At 35.9% G+C, this 15,921-nt stretch overlaps 1 protein-coding gene across 1 annotated transcript in view; it reads right to left on the bottom strand.

Moving 5' to 3' along the window:
- Positions 1-15,921, bottom strand: part of GBE1 (1,4-alpha-glucan branching enzyme 1) — a 283,524-nt gene that overhangs the window by 26,088 nt on the left and 241,515 nt on the right. Inside the window, exons 13-14 of the mRNA XM_036851650.1 lie at positions 12,230-12,414; positions 10,450-10,580 (exon numbers count right to left, since the gene is read on the bottom strand). Coding sequence (XP_036707545.1) covers positions 10,450-10,580; positions 12,230-12,414 — 316 coding nt within the window. The remainder of the gene's footprint in view (positions 1-10,449; positions 10,581-12,229; positions 12,415-15,921) is intronic.

Raw genomic sequence — 15,921 nt, 5'->3', positions numbered from 1 at the left:
AATTTGGAAACCATCTCTAAAATACATCTGATCCAACCAATTCTACTTAATTGAATAGAACCAGGTCATGCTAGATTTCTTCTACCTTTCAAAAAGCTATGATTCCAGGCTGCTCAGTATTTCCTAACAGTCATTAAACATCACAAAATTTCACTTAGTGAATAGGGGAAGACCATGGTAGAAGGGGCAAGTAGGGATCATCTTCACAGAGCTACAGCTGAAGTTATGAGCATGTGTGAGTTCTTCAAGGGAAAAGAGCAAGAAAAAAGAATAAATGATTGGGTTTGGATCTGAGGGGAAAAAAGACAACACAAAGAGTGATTGATTAGAGAAGAAAGGGAAATCAAGATAGTGGTGCAGCATGTGGAGAAAGTGGAGGTAAGGAAGAAAGGTGGGCCAATGGTACAAGAATGAGGAAAAGATATAGCAGGGAGCAGAAGACTTTTAATTCCACTACTTTGGAAGGACAGAAATCAATTTGTAGCGGTGAAATGGGGAACAGGAAATGAAAAAAGAAGCATGACAAGAGAATGTAGGCAACAGAGAGGATGCGTATCTACTCCTCTCATCCTTTCTTTTCCTTCCTTTTATTATCAAATTTCTAGTGCATTTTTAGAATAATGATAATGACAGTAATTATGACCATCGTAGCTAACAGGTACTGAGCTTATAGTATGTGCTGGACACTGTTGCCAAGCCTTTCACATGCCAGTAACTCATTTAATTCTGACAATAATTCTACAAGTAGGTGTTTTAAAAATGAGAAAACTAGAAAACAAAGACATTACTTTCATGAGTAAGTGGAAGAGATGGAACTTGAACCCTCAGATGGTCTTATTTCAGAACCCATGCTCCTAACCACTATCCTAGTAAAAAGAGCAAATTTCTCAATGTTTACAAGTATAAGACCCAGAAATACCTACTGCCATACAAGTTACATGAGCCTTTGTGAGATAAGAATGTTAGGGTAAGAGAACAAACTGAAGAAAGGAATGTTTCAGAATCAGAAAAGAATGCTACCACAGAGAAACTTATTTTCCTTTTGTTTTCCTTAGCTGGACAAAAAGGAAGAGTGTTAGAAGGGAAGGTAGTAGAGTGAAATTGACTATTTCCCTAAGTAATAAAGAGCTTATGGGGAAAAATTTACAGTAATGGTTATAATTTTACAGACAAAGAAAAGAATCTTCTGTTTTAATTAATGTTCCTATAATAAATGTTAATTGCTTGTCAATAAAAGGTAATATGACTGCACTTAAGTTATATATTAATTAAATAATTTTACTTAATAACATAATAAAGAATGCTTTCCTTATTCAACAGTTGGTATCATGTAACTACCAAAAGGATTAATTAGTTCCACAGATAAATTTCACAAATAAAATAGGGATTAATTAGGCATTTTGCCATCATTTAGGATAAGAGATACCACATTAATAGAATTAGAGATGGTTCTTACACATGGTTATAACTGAAACCACTGTTTCCAAGAACACATCGTTCATGGCTTTACTTTTTCCACTTTTCTCTGGAGAGACACAACTTTCTTTTGGTTGTAGCACCCATATATCCTTAAGAGCCCTTAAACAGTTATAATGAACCAGTAATTAAATAATGGCTTAATTTTAAGAAATCTTCTGGAATACTCAGGTACCATTTTCAAATATAGATGAAACACTGAGCCCTCAATTTGACCCTGTGAGATTCTGAGTTAGAACAGCTTAACAGAAAACGATGAAAATAAAAATATCTCACTTATAGAAGATCCAAACTTTCTCGTAGGCAGGAGATATTCACTGAAAAAAAAAAGAAAGGGGGGGGGGTGGGCTAATTTCTACAGAGAAGATCCAGAAGGAAAAAGTAATTTAACATTCAATATATTAGAAATTTATTTTAGATACTGAATGCTCTATTTAAAAAAAGCTGGCATCAGATATAACAGTGATATGTATAATTCATTTTTCAAAATAAAAGAGAACAATCTGTTCTGGACTAATTAAATAAAGGACTATTTAAAAAGAAAGTTTAGATATGAAATCTTTCAGGCCGGTGTTTTCATTGTGGATTTTTCCTTCCTCTATAGTTTGCAATGCTATTCCCTAGGAAAGGAAAAAGTTTACTAAATGAGATAGTGAATGTAAAGTGCTTGCAGCACACAAAGCATATGTTTGTAATAGATGGTAAATCTTATTATGAAAGTCTGTTCAGCAAGTATTCTGACAGCAGATTCCACAATTTTAAATTCTACAAAATCATGATGTATGTTACTGATAATATTTTATCAATTTTTCCTTTCTACCATTTAAGTAAACATCTGCTCTAAGGGAAAAGCAATAGATTATAGAAATCTTTGTGTTTTAATTACTTAATTTTGAACAACTTTTAAGGGCTCTTCCACCATTAGGAAACTGTATCCTCCATCTATCCAGCCATCCATCCATACATACATCCATCCATCAATCAACAATTTAGCTTAATGTTTACCTAATATATTCCAAGTAAAGATATAATTGCTAATATAAGAAAGACAGTCTTACCATTTATCTTGGAGTCAATTGCCATATAATAGTACCTCTTTTCACAAATTGGTAAAAATACTTATGCTAGGAACAAATGTTTTCCTCCCATTAATGACACAACTAGTAGGTGAGAATGTCCTGTTTTTATAGCATACAATAATATTTCTGATTTCTGTTTTCCCCAGAAAGACAAGAAATAGAGGAGAGAAATCTTGACTGAGCTATTGTTAGATGAATTTCTGGAACCAGAGGAGACTATCACTGAGGAACTGAGCTATGAACCAAAAACAGAAATGCTGTTGAATGACACTGAATAGCACTCAGCTATTAAAAAAAAAATCTAAAAACATTTGTGTGTAGTAAGGGCCCACTCGTTATTCATTACTACCTATAGTCCTATGAATATATATTAAACCAATCTAAAAGTGTTACAGCAGTTGCAAAATATTTTTCTTACTTTGTGATTCATCTCAAATTCCTGAGTAGAAAATGAAGCTAAATCATAGGCTCTTTATTGCCAGTGGAGGTGAGGGGTACACGTTTGTCATTATCATTAAATCACAGGGGTTTCTGGACAGTGTTTAACAATGAAAAATTACCAAAAGTACCTCTAGGTAATGAGGTAATGTTTAAAAGTATTACTTTCACCTTGAAACTAAAGAAGGCTAACCAAGGCCATGAGTGTACATCCATTTTGAAGCTACAGAAACAAAAGGAGGACTTATATTAAATATAAAATTGTTAGTAGGATTACCTGTCCCCATTCGCATAAAAAGAGCTTCATCACTAAATAGACACACAGAGTAAAAGCGCTCTTGCGCTCTCTCTCTCTCACACATATGCGCATGAGGAAAAGAAACATGCTTGCATCTGTTCAAAGTCACTATGTAGATCTTTTATGAGAAACCCTTGTACTTGTTTTTTTTTTTTTTTTTTTTTTTTTTTTACCAAAACATCTAAGCCTGGAAAACTAAAAAGTTAAGCTCTACATTTTTAGTCCAGAAATTAACCTCTACATATAAAATCTTGATAGAATGTGGCATCTAGCTAATCCTAAATTAAGTCCTTTGTTTTTATTTGCTGCATAAAGCCTAGATTCTAACAAACACAGACTGTTACATAACCATGCTTCAAAGGCTTCTGTAAACTAAGCAACTCACAACAACATCTCTGCCTTCAGTGATCACACTTCAGTGAATCATCCAAGTGACCTTATATGCTCATAAGAAACTCTGTGTACAGGTTGCAAATGTCAGTGTCTGAATTTACATTTTAAAAAATACATCTTTCAGCAGTTTAATGAAAATATTGCAAAGATCTTGAGTCAAATCCAACTATTTACTCGTCTGTTCCCTTAGCTTTAAATATTTTTGGCCTGGATTCACATATTCTTCACAAGCCGTAATTTATGATTATTCCTCTTAACATTTCAATACCGTAACAGTTTGAAAAGCCATTTGGAAAGGGGGCTGCTATAACACTATTATTCTCACCCCACCTCAAAAGCATGCTGACAAATAATTTGAAAACATTTGTTACTAGTGTTGTTTATGCTCTCAGAGTGATAAGAATCTGTACATACCAAGACACATACCTTATAAATGAGCTGTGAGGGCTTAACATTTACATAAATATTTTACAATAAACTTAACTGATGTGATGCATCAGAAGGTTTCACTTTGAGCAAAGAACTACGGCACATTTATATTCTCCAGAATGCAGAGAAATCACAATAATTGACCTGAGGCAATTATTTCATGTTTTGCTTTAAAAAAAAATTTTTTTTTTTTTAGTTTTTTCTTTTGGATGATGGTGACAGGGGTCACAAGGAAGAATTTGTGGGGAAAAATTTGTAGAGGGTGATGGTGAGGTACTGTGGGAACCTGATGAGACAGATGTTTGTGCCATGAAATTGTGTATAATTTTCTCATGCTACCTATTTTCCCAGAACTATATCAAAATCATTTTGAACATTACAAAAATAAGTTATCATCTCTAATACCACTATTGCTACCACCCGCAACTAAATGCACGCACCCATGAATGGCAGAAAGGGGCACCGTGGTCTAACAGAAAGAACATGGGCTTTGTAATACACTGCTCAACCTTCACCAGCCTGTGCTGGAGGGAAGTTGGATGTTTACTTAGAGGCCTAGTTTCCTGATCTGTCACATGAATCTAACACAACCTACCTTACAGGGCACCTGGGAATGTTAAACTACATACTTAATAAAAATGGCTAGCAAACAGAAGGCCCTCAAAAGAGGGCCCCTTCACCCATGCTCTCCCCTACGTCACTCAAAATGAGGCAGCATCATTTGTTTTATTCAAAATGGATTAGAAAGAGCAGTTTGTCCTTAGGGGCTTAGCAGTTTTCCTTTTGATTCAATGCTGATTTGATAATGGTCTAAGTGAAGAAATGTGACCACAGAAATACAATAATGATTCTGATACTATAAAGGGCATTATGTTTCTTTCTTTCTCTCCAGCTAAACAATGTAAAATCATAAGCAAATATACCACATCAGGAGAATGCATTTTATCTTCCTGCGCATGTAACCTGCCAGTACATTGGGTCTCAGTCCTGCATCACCCACATTGCTATCCACTGTATGAAAGAACGCTGGTGATTATTACACTGCAGATTAGTGGCTAAAAAGACAAATGGGAGACAGTGCACAGGCAAAGCGTTTTTACTGTTGCTACTTTTTTTGTTTTCTAGAATATGGCTACAGATTCCTTTTGCAGAAACAATACTATGTCCTTTAGCAATCACCATGAAGATCAGGTTCAAAACCTTAGTAATACAAAGCAGACAACCCTCTCAGCTTTCCAAATTTATCATCTTATTTTGAAGTGACAGCTAAAAGCATCCTTAAAGCGTTGCTTCTGTTCTGCCTGGCATTGCCCCCAAAATAGCTCCCCTTACAACAGTTTCTTGGGAAGACAGTCAGCACATATGCTACACAGATCTGAGTGAAAGTTGATGTCTTGCTATTTGATATACAGGATACACAGGTTCAAAAATGGAACTGCTCAAGAATTCAGACATGCTGCCTATTGCAGGTTTATATTTCATAGTGACAGAGGAAGTTCAAATGACTTCTTTAGAAACTTTAAATTTGTTCTGGTACCAAATCCTGCTTTTCTGGGAATTAAAAATTTGATGAATTTCTTGACTTGATTAATACATCCAATCTTGCCTCTGTGGATCCTTCACAGAGAAAATCTGTATTCAGTTCACTGGCTCAGTAGTTGGAAATACCAGTGGCATAGAAGAACACTTTGGTAAAGTCAGAAACTACAGCACAGAAATCCCAATGTTTTTGTACTTTCTATACCTGAAATGATTCTATAATGCTGAACTACAATGTTGTTTAAAGGTATAAGAATAAAGTCAGAAAGATGAAAGACCAAAAAGAAATGAGACTTGTAAAATGCTAAGGATAGTAAAAAGAACTGTTAAAGCTAAGCTAGAAACAACAAGAAGCTGAAAGAAGAGATCTATCTATTGCTTAGGGAAGATGGTACGATCATAACATTAATACTCTAGTGCTCTTGTATCTTCTCTATTAATAGTTTAGAGACAAAAAATAATGTTTTTTTATGTTCAATGTTAAATTTGGAATTTTAGTTAAATTAGCTGAATAAATAAAGAATAAGGGAGATAGGACATAATACAAATACACATAAAGAAAAGCTAAAGCTTTTAATTTGAAAGTGAATAAAATATGAGTGAAAAATGTGATGGCTACCAGAAAAGCTGATGTAACTTTAACTCCGTTAACGTGAGAGCAGTCTCAAGATAAGAGGAGGTAATGGGGCACTCTATATCATACTTGCCAGACCATATCTGGAATATTCTGCTGTTAGTTCTGGAGACACAATGAAGAGGAGTGTGAACAATGCTGGGCGGATTTTGATAAGAGAGACATGATGGTAACAGGTCTGGAAAGTATCACAAGAATCTATTAAAGAAACCAGAGGTATATTTGGTCTGGAAGAGGGTAGACTAAGGAGAGGTGGTACTGTGAGGAACAAGTTAAATGCCTTTTTGATTTGAATAGCTGGCATATAGAACAGGAATTGGCCCCAGAGTACAGAATTCATGCATTTACATTTAAGGCTATATTAAAAAAACAAACAAAAAAAAACTTGAATTGTTTACCTTGTGAAATAGTGAGATTCCTAAGACTGGAAAGTGTTCTGATGTCTGCTATGATTTGTGAAGGAGTATATAGGTGGGATTTCTGCACTGAACTGGGTTATTGGAGTATAAAGCGTTTCAAAAACCAGAAGTTTTTATGATTTCAAGCTAGGAGTTAGGGCTGGCAGTATTAATATAGCTAATTAGAAAATATGGTTTAAGGTATGTTGGAAATGCTCTCCTGCTTTCCTTTCCTCAAAAAAAAAAACCCTCATTATAAAAAAAAATTATTCTACTAGATATCTAGTCCATTAGGTCTTCCATACTTTTGAGTATTCAAAAAGACTGTTATTAAAATGCAAATGTCCTTAGAGGAAGCAATAACATATAGGAATTAGTTACAGCTTGTTGACAGAAAGACAGCAATGAGAAAGGCAGCAAGAGTAAATAAGGTCCAAGTGGGCACAAATCTGTAGAAGACAAAATCCTTGTAGTAAAAGAACCAAACAATATTTCTTCAAGGTTCTCTTAGAGACGCAACAGATGACTAAGGCTGCAACTATGACTTCTATAAAGATGTGGCCCAAATTTCCAAGATCTGTATATCATTACAACATTTAATGAGTACATTTTCTGAAATGAGTCATTAATGTAAAGCATTCAGTATTCATTAATATAGAAATTTTCTGTATAACAGGTGCCTATGGGCGTTTAAACAAATTGCTAAATTTCAAAAGATTCAATTTGTGGCAAGGTTTACCAAAACCAAACTAGACTTTCATGTACAGTGTAACTTTGTATCATTAAACAAAATTAACTTTTGGGGTGGGTTTTACTTAGTAAAATATACTATGTTACTATATATATTTTCATTTAATAATATTTGTTAAATTACACAGACTTCAGATAGGAGATCAATGCAGCTTGAGCCAAGATTTTTCTCCTAGACAGACATCATCATTGAAATTCCATGTATTTCCATTTGTCAGTGATGCTAAATTAAATTCATATTTTCTATTCCCCAAACTGGTTACTCCTCCTTGCTTTGATGTCCTCAGTCATAATACTACTACCATTCTTCTCACTCTTCAAAGTGAAACCTTGTATCTTCTTTTCTACAACCCATGTCCAAACAACTGCTGAGTCCTTTCACTGCAAGAAAGCGCTTCATATACCTCTTTCTAGCCTATGGACATTACTTTAGTTCATACCTTAATTATCTTTTACGTGTACTTCCATTTTTCATAATTGATATCTGTACTTCCAACCTCTCTCCTCATAAAAGCTAACACCCTGGATACATGAGAACTTTTCCAAATGCGTACATTCTTATCAAGTAGCTCCCTAGCCCAAACCCTTCAGTGACTCACTATGAAACTATAGAAAAAAGCCTAAACTAATTAATAAGGCATTAAAATATTCTATTATGTGATGGCAATCTATCTTTTCAGTTTTATCTCTGAGTACTTCTCCCTAGGGTCACCATTCTCCAGTTAATCTATGGTACTGTCCATTATCTAAGGATAGTCTATGATTTCCAACAGCTGGAATAGCCTTCCTCAGTTTTTTCTACAATTTTATCCATTTCTCAAGGTCCAGGCTTAAAGGTCTTTTCTTAATCAATCAATCGGTCCACCAATCATCTCTCTCTCTCTCCCTCCCCCATCCAGGCTTAAAAGTCTTTTCCTTTTCAATCAATCAATCAATCTCTGTTTTTTTTTTCTCTCTCTCTCATATTTATTTATTTTTCTTTTACTTATCCTCTATTAAACATGAGGATAAGTTTGTGGAACATTCCTGCCCCATCCCCTTTACTGCATTATGCCTTACATCTTAAATTGGTTTTGTACATCTCTTCTTCCCCACTTAGGGTCAAGGGCAGTACTTAACTAACAAACACTGCAATAGATCACAAGTGTTCTGTAATTGCATTTTGGTTTGATAATAATTAAAATTATGGTTTGATTATATGACATTATTAGATATAGCAGGATTTAGTCCAGGGGTATTACTTTAGCAGTCTGTAGCTGAGAAGGCTTATGTATGAGTTGCTACATGTCTAGCATCTGTTTGCATTTCTTCATGGAGATGGTGAGAACATTTGCCTCCTGAACAGTACAGCTCTTCTTTAGTGCAGACAACCTCATTACACTGATTTCCATTGTCTGAGCATTCTCTGTGTTAACTGGGGCAGAGTTAGGCTATTAGTCACAGCGATAGACTTCCCTCCCAAATGCTCTGATGTCCTGTGGGATGGTCATCTGGGAGGGTTGGGGTAGAAGACAGGGAACATCCTTCATGACCCTCAATGTCACTGAGCAGCACAGGTGCCACAGGCTACTTACCAGACAGTATGGCCCTTTACTCCTTACTGCCAAGAAACATGCTGTCTGGGCAACCACTTCACCAAGGAGGCCACTTCCTGGAGCCTCAGGGGTAATTCCTGATCATGATGATAGCTACTCATGACGATAGCATTCTCCTCCCTAGACACCTCTCTGGGGATATGGGACTGAATTCTGGTCAACGGGATACAAAAGGAAATCTGCTAAAGTGACTTCATTCTTGAAAAAAGACACAAATCTATTTGCCTTTTGTTGTGTCTGAAGGTGACATTTGGAACCATGGCTGTTATCTTGCAACTCTACCAGGTGCCAGCCTTTGGACACTGCTGGCACCCTGGGAGTTAAAAGCAGAAAGGCCAACGGACCAGGGAACTTGATGATATTGTCACAGTGCTGGGGTCCCCCTGCCTCAGGGCTTTCATTGTTTGGCAAAATGCATTTTCCTTATTGTTTGAGCCAGTCAAATAGGGGGTTTCTCTTACTGTAGCTAGAGACACCCTGACGCGTAGGACTTCATGCTGGCATCCGGCATCTCGCTCAGGTGGCAGACATTAATCATTGTTAGGGCTTCAGGGGAAGAACACATTCTTTCTACTGCCTGTTTAAAAATCTGTGCTGGTTTGTTGCTAGATCCTGAATCTGTCGCTTTTTTCCATGGATTGGGTAAGCCATAATCTCTTTAAAATACACAGCAGGTTTCACTTTGTAACAATGATCACACTTACAATTATTAATGTTTGTCTTCTTCACTAGTTTAAAAGCTCAATGAGGGCAGTGACTGTATCTGCCAGGAAATTCCTGTATTTCCAGCACCTAGCACAGGGCTGGCATGCAGGTGTTCAATAAATAGATGCTTAGTAAATATCTGTGAAATGAATGAATGGACGAGTAAATGAATGTACAGACAATATCAAAACATTCTCCCTATTATTTCCTTTGCTTACACCTCCCATGCCCTGATTCCTTACCAATTCAGGCCCACAAAAGTGAGCTATGTCCTGTATTTTAGGAGACAGGAAAAAGAAAGGGGAAGAAAGCTATCTTTACAGCTACTGTCTACTTGCTCACTCAGTGGAGAGGGGGAAAGGAGACAATCCTCAGGGGCGATTTACAAAATATTTTCATAAAGAGAAACAACAATTATCTCCTATACTACTAATAGTATATTAATAGTATATTAATCCTATACTACATATTGGATTAAAATATTACTTAATAAAATGTTAAAACTCATACTTTTTAGAGCCAGAATGGAGTTTAGGGTTAATTTAGTGTAACTGAATTAAGCAAAGATTTATCAACTATTTTAAGTCCCTCATTTTTCAGATGAAGAAACTGAGAGCTACTGTCACCAAGATCAGCATTAGTTTTTCTGATGCTCTATGATGCAATAAAAAAATTGAATGCAGACCGCCATATTCATTGGCAACAAAAAGGATATTTTCCTGGCACTGTCGTTCCAAGTCGGTAATCAGTGTAGCTGTTGCTTGGATGAAAGTTGAAAACAAAAAGAAGGCCTGCTCTCTCAAAAGCAATGATCTTATTGGTTTCATGCTCTTCACTAACATGGGCCTGTAAGAATTAACACACATAATACATTTAAATAATACCCAGATGCTGTTACAAGTAAATTCTTTACTTTTTTTTACAAAAAAGTTGTTTTTGTCTTTATTAACAGCCTTGTTAGTTATTAAGCCAAAAATGAAAATTCTAGCATGTTATATTTTTTGAACATGTTGCAATCTTGCCCTATCAAACTCTAGGCCAACAGCAGTCTCAAAAATTGCTTAAGGAGTATAAAAATCTCACCAGCAACTTGCCAACTTCAAACAAAGCACAGACAGAGGATTAGAGTTTTGGCTTAGGTTTTAGGTAAAAATATAGCACCTGTGCTATACATAAAGCATCTGTGTGTGTGTGTGTGTGTGTGTGTGTGTGTGTGTATTAGATCTACTTATAAGTGAATTTTCTTTAAGACTTCTGTTTTAGTCCTTAGATTAATGAGGTAAGGTATATAAAATTACTTTTCAAAATATGATGTAACATTGTTATTATATCCAGATTTCTGAAGTTGTAGTTTTCTTAAAAACTTTACATTATTGCACGACTTTGTCAGATTCAAAAACAACCAAGGGTCCTTCACAGTATACTTTTTTTTTTGTCTAATAATAGAGAAAGTCTGAAAAGGAATTACAACATCTACAAGCCCTCTTATTTTATACACCACATTTTACAGTAGGTAGTGAGAAGGCTTTGTTCTTTCAACCCTACCCTCTTCCAGCCCCAGCTCGGAGAGGACTCATTTCCATGCATGTCAGCAGCGCCACTCTTGGTAATTTAGAAATGTGAGCTAAGGCTCTAGAGCAAACAGCATGCCTTTTGGTATTCAACATTGTTCCTATTGAAAAGGAGCATCATTTTGCTTTCTCTTCTGGAATCAGCGCTACTAATAAATGCGATTAGGGCGTTTGTGTCATGTAGCCAATCTTACTGAAAATATAAGTACCTTTGTTCAACCATTAAAAAAAAAATCAGAGACACCAAAGTAAAAACACATCAACAGTAATTTCAAACAGCGCCAGTAGAAAGTAAATGGATTATAAGTAACACATATTATATGCTAATTTTTGCAAGGGAAAAAAAACCGCTGTATAAAATCTGAACCTGTTAATTACATTTTCTAAAACTTATTGAAAACTGAGACTTTAATTCCAGAGGAGAGTCAGGCTCATGAAAAATACAAAACAGCACGCAGGTATAATGGCATCTATTGAAATGACAAGTTAAGAGACCAGTAAAGGAAGGAAAAAAAGGAATAAAGAAATCTCCATGTTGTCAAAGCAGTTTCTTTATGACAGCATAATTATTTATATAAAGAAAAATAGTCAAAACAATTAAGATATTTCCACAGCAATTTCCAAAGTGGATTCCATGCGGAGCTTTTGTCATTTATTTTAACCAATTGAAATAAAAATTACTAAATTTAAACAACAACGACAAGCTAACCAGGAATGGAAGCAGGGAATTATGTTTAAGATTTTCATTATCTATTGGGGAGACTTCAGTAACATGTTTTGACAACCTGAAGTATGTCACAGGGCACTACACACTGAATAATAAAATGCTGTTTAAAAGATCTGCGTATAGATTTAAATCAATTGCCATTCTAAGCATGTACAACACTGGTGACTAAAACATAACATTTAGAGTAAAGAGCTTACCTGTGGAGCTGAAAGCCAATGACATCTTTCTTCTAATTTATTCATATCCCTGTCAAAGTTATTTAGGAACTTATAGCGGAGAAGGTCATCATCAGTTAAATGAAACTGCCTTCTTGCATAATGGTAGCTCTCATTATTTCCTTTTCTTGGGAAGTCTAACCATTCAGGATGCCCAAATTCATTACCTGCATTTGAAAACAAACATAAACATCACCTGGTAATATTAACATTTCTTATTAAGATAACTTAATAATTGTATGTTTTAAAGTCTTTGAAATCAGTTTAGGTTATAATTTACTATAGCTGTGCCCTATAAATGATGCACAACCCTGGCTTAGAAACAGCATAGTCTAGCATGCAGTACCGACAGTATTTGGACTCAAAAGCCCAGGGCACAGTTTTAGCCTGGTCACACATTCCTTGTTCTACATCTCATTTTCCTCATGCACAAACTGAGAACAGTATCTCTGTCATACTTCTTATTTCATCTCTGAAATAATCTCTGAAATCTCGGGGTAATTTTTGAGATCTCTATTTCTATAATCTCTGAAATCTGTACAACGCTTTGCAATTTCCAAAGGCTGTATGTACATTATTTTTTGATCCTCGAAGGAACTCTCTATTATATCCATTTCACAGATGAGAAATCCAAAGCTCTAGACAGTTAAGGGATTTGCCCAACCTCACATGAATAATAACTAGAAAAGCAACCGTTAAAATTTAGTTCTTCTCATTAAAATCCAAAGTTCTTTCTAACTCATCACATCAGGCAAGTACATTTTAAACTTCAGGTGCTTCAGAAACCCAAGTCATCACTTTTATTATTCATTTTCCCCATCCCTTTCTCAGATCCATGTGCCACCATTAGACGTATATCTTCAGTATAAATGTGTGTGTGTGTACGGCTGGGACACTTCGTTGGGAACCCATTTGATATTATTTCTCATTATAATGATGAGAACCAGAAACCCGATACACTTTAAAAATGAAATAAAATAATAACACCTACATATTATACATTCTTCCTTCTGAAAATCAAATTTAGATATTAGTGGTCTAACAGACTGGCTCCTATTGTTTTCCCCAGGTTAGATTTCTATTTTATGGCTTCTTTTTTTTCCTCCTAAAAATTAAACACTACTTTCCAAAATTTACTGACATTTGCCACTTTAATGCTGCAATTTTCTAAGCCACAGATTTCTCCTTTGAGTTGGAAAGTACCGTAGCTGACACAAGTGTGTCCTACTTTAAGGTAAATAGTTGCTAAGTGAAATAAGTGAGACAGAAAAAGACAAATACCGTATGATCTAACTGATATGTGGAGTCTGAAAACAACAATAACAGCAACCAACCAGCAAACAAAAAACAAGCGCATGGATACAGAGAACAGACCAGTAGTTGCCTGAGGTAGGGGTGGGGGGTTGGGCAAATGGGTGAAGAGGGTCAAAAGATATAAATTTCCAGTTATAAAATAAAAATTAAAAAAATATGGGGATGTAATGTACAGCATGGTGACTATAGTTGATAATACTGCATTGCATATTTGAAAGTTAGCTAGGAGAGAGTATCTTGAGAGTTGTCATCACAAGAAAAAAAAATGTCTGTAACTATGTAGGGTGATGGATCTTTTAACTGGACTGACTGGATGATCATTTTGCAATATATACAAATACTGAGTCATTGTGTTGTACATCTGAAACTAACGTAATGCTAGGTCAGTTATACTTCAATAAAAAAGAAAGGCAGAAAAGAAGCTAGCATATTAATATTCTAATAAATAAACACTAACAAGCTATGATGTGATTCAAAATGATTTACTGCAGAGTTGCTTTAAATGGTAAATTCTGCGAAGAAACACTGCAATTTACATTTAACTTTTCAGGACTACAGTCATCAAAATAAAAATAACATCCAAATATGTCTGTAGCAGCTTCATAAAAATTAAAGTGTCTGCAAAAATTTTCCTTAATTCGAGTATTTCAGTCTAAACAATATTTCTTATATTGTTGTTTGCTACGTGACAGAGGAGGGAACCAGATTTCTAACTCCGCGGGCCTTTATTTACTTTATGGTGTCTTAAAGTGATACGGGAACTTCCCTCTGCTACACTTAGGAGGCCTGCCTAGGTCTGGAGCCTGATTCACATCAGCCCATGGTGAACCCATGGCATAGCTTGCTCCATCATGCATTCAACGAGCAAAAAGATGCACCTCCAGAATTGTAGTCCAGCATATTCATTGCTGATAATGAAGGTACTGCCAGTCTGGAGAAAATTATATGTCCTAGTACTAGTGGGATTTCAACTAGTTGGGAATTTAGGAGAGACCAGAAATGCCATAGGGTAGCTAAAGTATAGTAGCCTACAAACCGGATCCAAGCTCTCTATAGGCAAAATACTTTTATTTTGGTATGACCATGAATCTCTGAGTTGACTCCAGTATTAATAAGCAATTTCTTTGGCCTTTTTGGGGGGAGATTGTTATATCACTGCCATCATGATTATCATAGTAGAAGCAGCAACAAAAGCTTAATGTTGGCTTATTATTTGCCAGGCACTATTCTAAGCATTGCACATGAATTAATTCCTTTCATTTTCAACAACCCTGAAGTAGTTACTATTATTGTCCCAGTTTTATAGGTAAGGAAACTGAGGCACAGAGAGTTATTAAGTAGTGGGACCTATGAGCCCAGACAGTTTGATTTTAGCACCCTCACTCTTGGTTACCACTCTCCCGTATTGCTTAGAAGCAGATACCATGGAAATATAGTGCAAAAATTGACCAAACTCTCATATGTGGACAGAGATTCCAAGATAATGGAATGATGTGCAAATGTGTTGAGTGAGAAGGTGAGATGCAGTAAGGAATTTGGTTTAGCCATGAAATAGGGCTTGTGGTGAGGAGAAGAGGTGAGACAGGCAGGGTGAAGCTTGATTAGGATGGGCCTTATAATCTTTAAACCTTAAGCTACTTTTAAGTAGGAGGATGCAAAGCTCAAATGTGTTTTTATTAAAGTATCTCTGGTAAATACAATGTGGAGGAGACACTGGATATTGGAAATAGCTGAATGGTAGGAAAGCTAACATGGAATTCAAAGTATAAGATAAGAAATAACCAGGGGAGTTCCCTGGTGGTCCAGTGGACTCTGCACCTTCCCTGCCAAGGGCCCAGTTTCGATCTCTGGTTGGGGAACTAAGATCCCACTAGCCGCACGGCGCGGCCAAAAAAAAAAAAAAAAAACAGAGAGATGACCAGATGCAGTGGGAATGGGGAAAAGAATGGCATTTTTGAGGTGGAAATAACAGGATTTGATGACTGCCTGCTGCATGGATTTTAATTCCAATGAGGACATTTTTGAGAAACATGAATTTAGGCAATTGAATCTCTCCGGGACTCGGTTTCCTCATCTGTAAAATAGGATAACAAGTTTCATAAAAGCTCTTTTAAGGTTCAAACAAGGTAAGTAAGGCACTTGGTACAGGGTCTGGCAGCTAAAGTTTTCAATGTCTGGCAGCTTTTACATTACACACTCATTACTGACGTTGCTCAGGAAAGAATGACATAAAAGCCAATAAGTGAGAGTTACTATAAACCTAAAATTTCTGGCTCCCATCATTCTGAGGAGGGAACTGACCAGCCCAACTCTGCAGCAGACATACAAGCAACCAGGATGAATTCATGGCAGCTATTTGG

Source organism: Balaenoptera musculus, chromosome 4 (genome assembly GCF_009873245.2).
Source record: "Balaenoptera musculus isolate JJ_BM4_2016_0621 chromosome 4, mBalMus1.pri.v3, whole genome shotgun sequence".
Taxonomy (NCBI): Eukaryota; Metazoa; Chordata; class Mammalia; order Artiodactyla; family Balaenopteridae; genus Balaenoptera; species Balaenoptera musculus.
The sequence above is the reverse complement of the archived record's forward strand: the minus strand, read 5'-3'. Positions and strand labels throughout refer to the sequence as shown.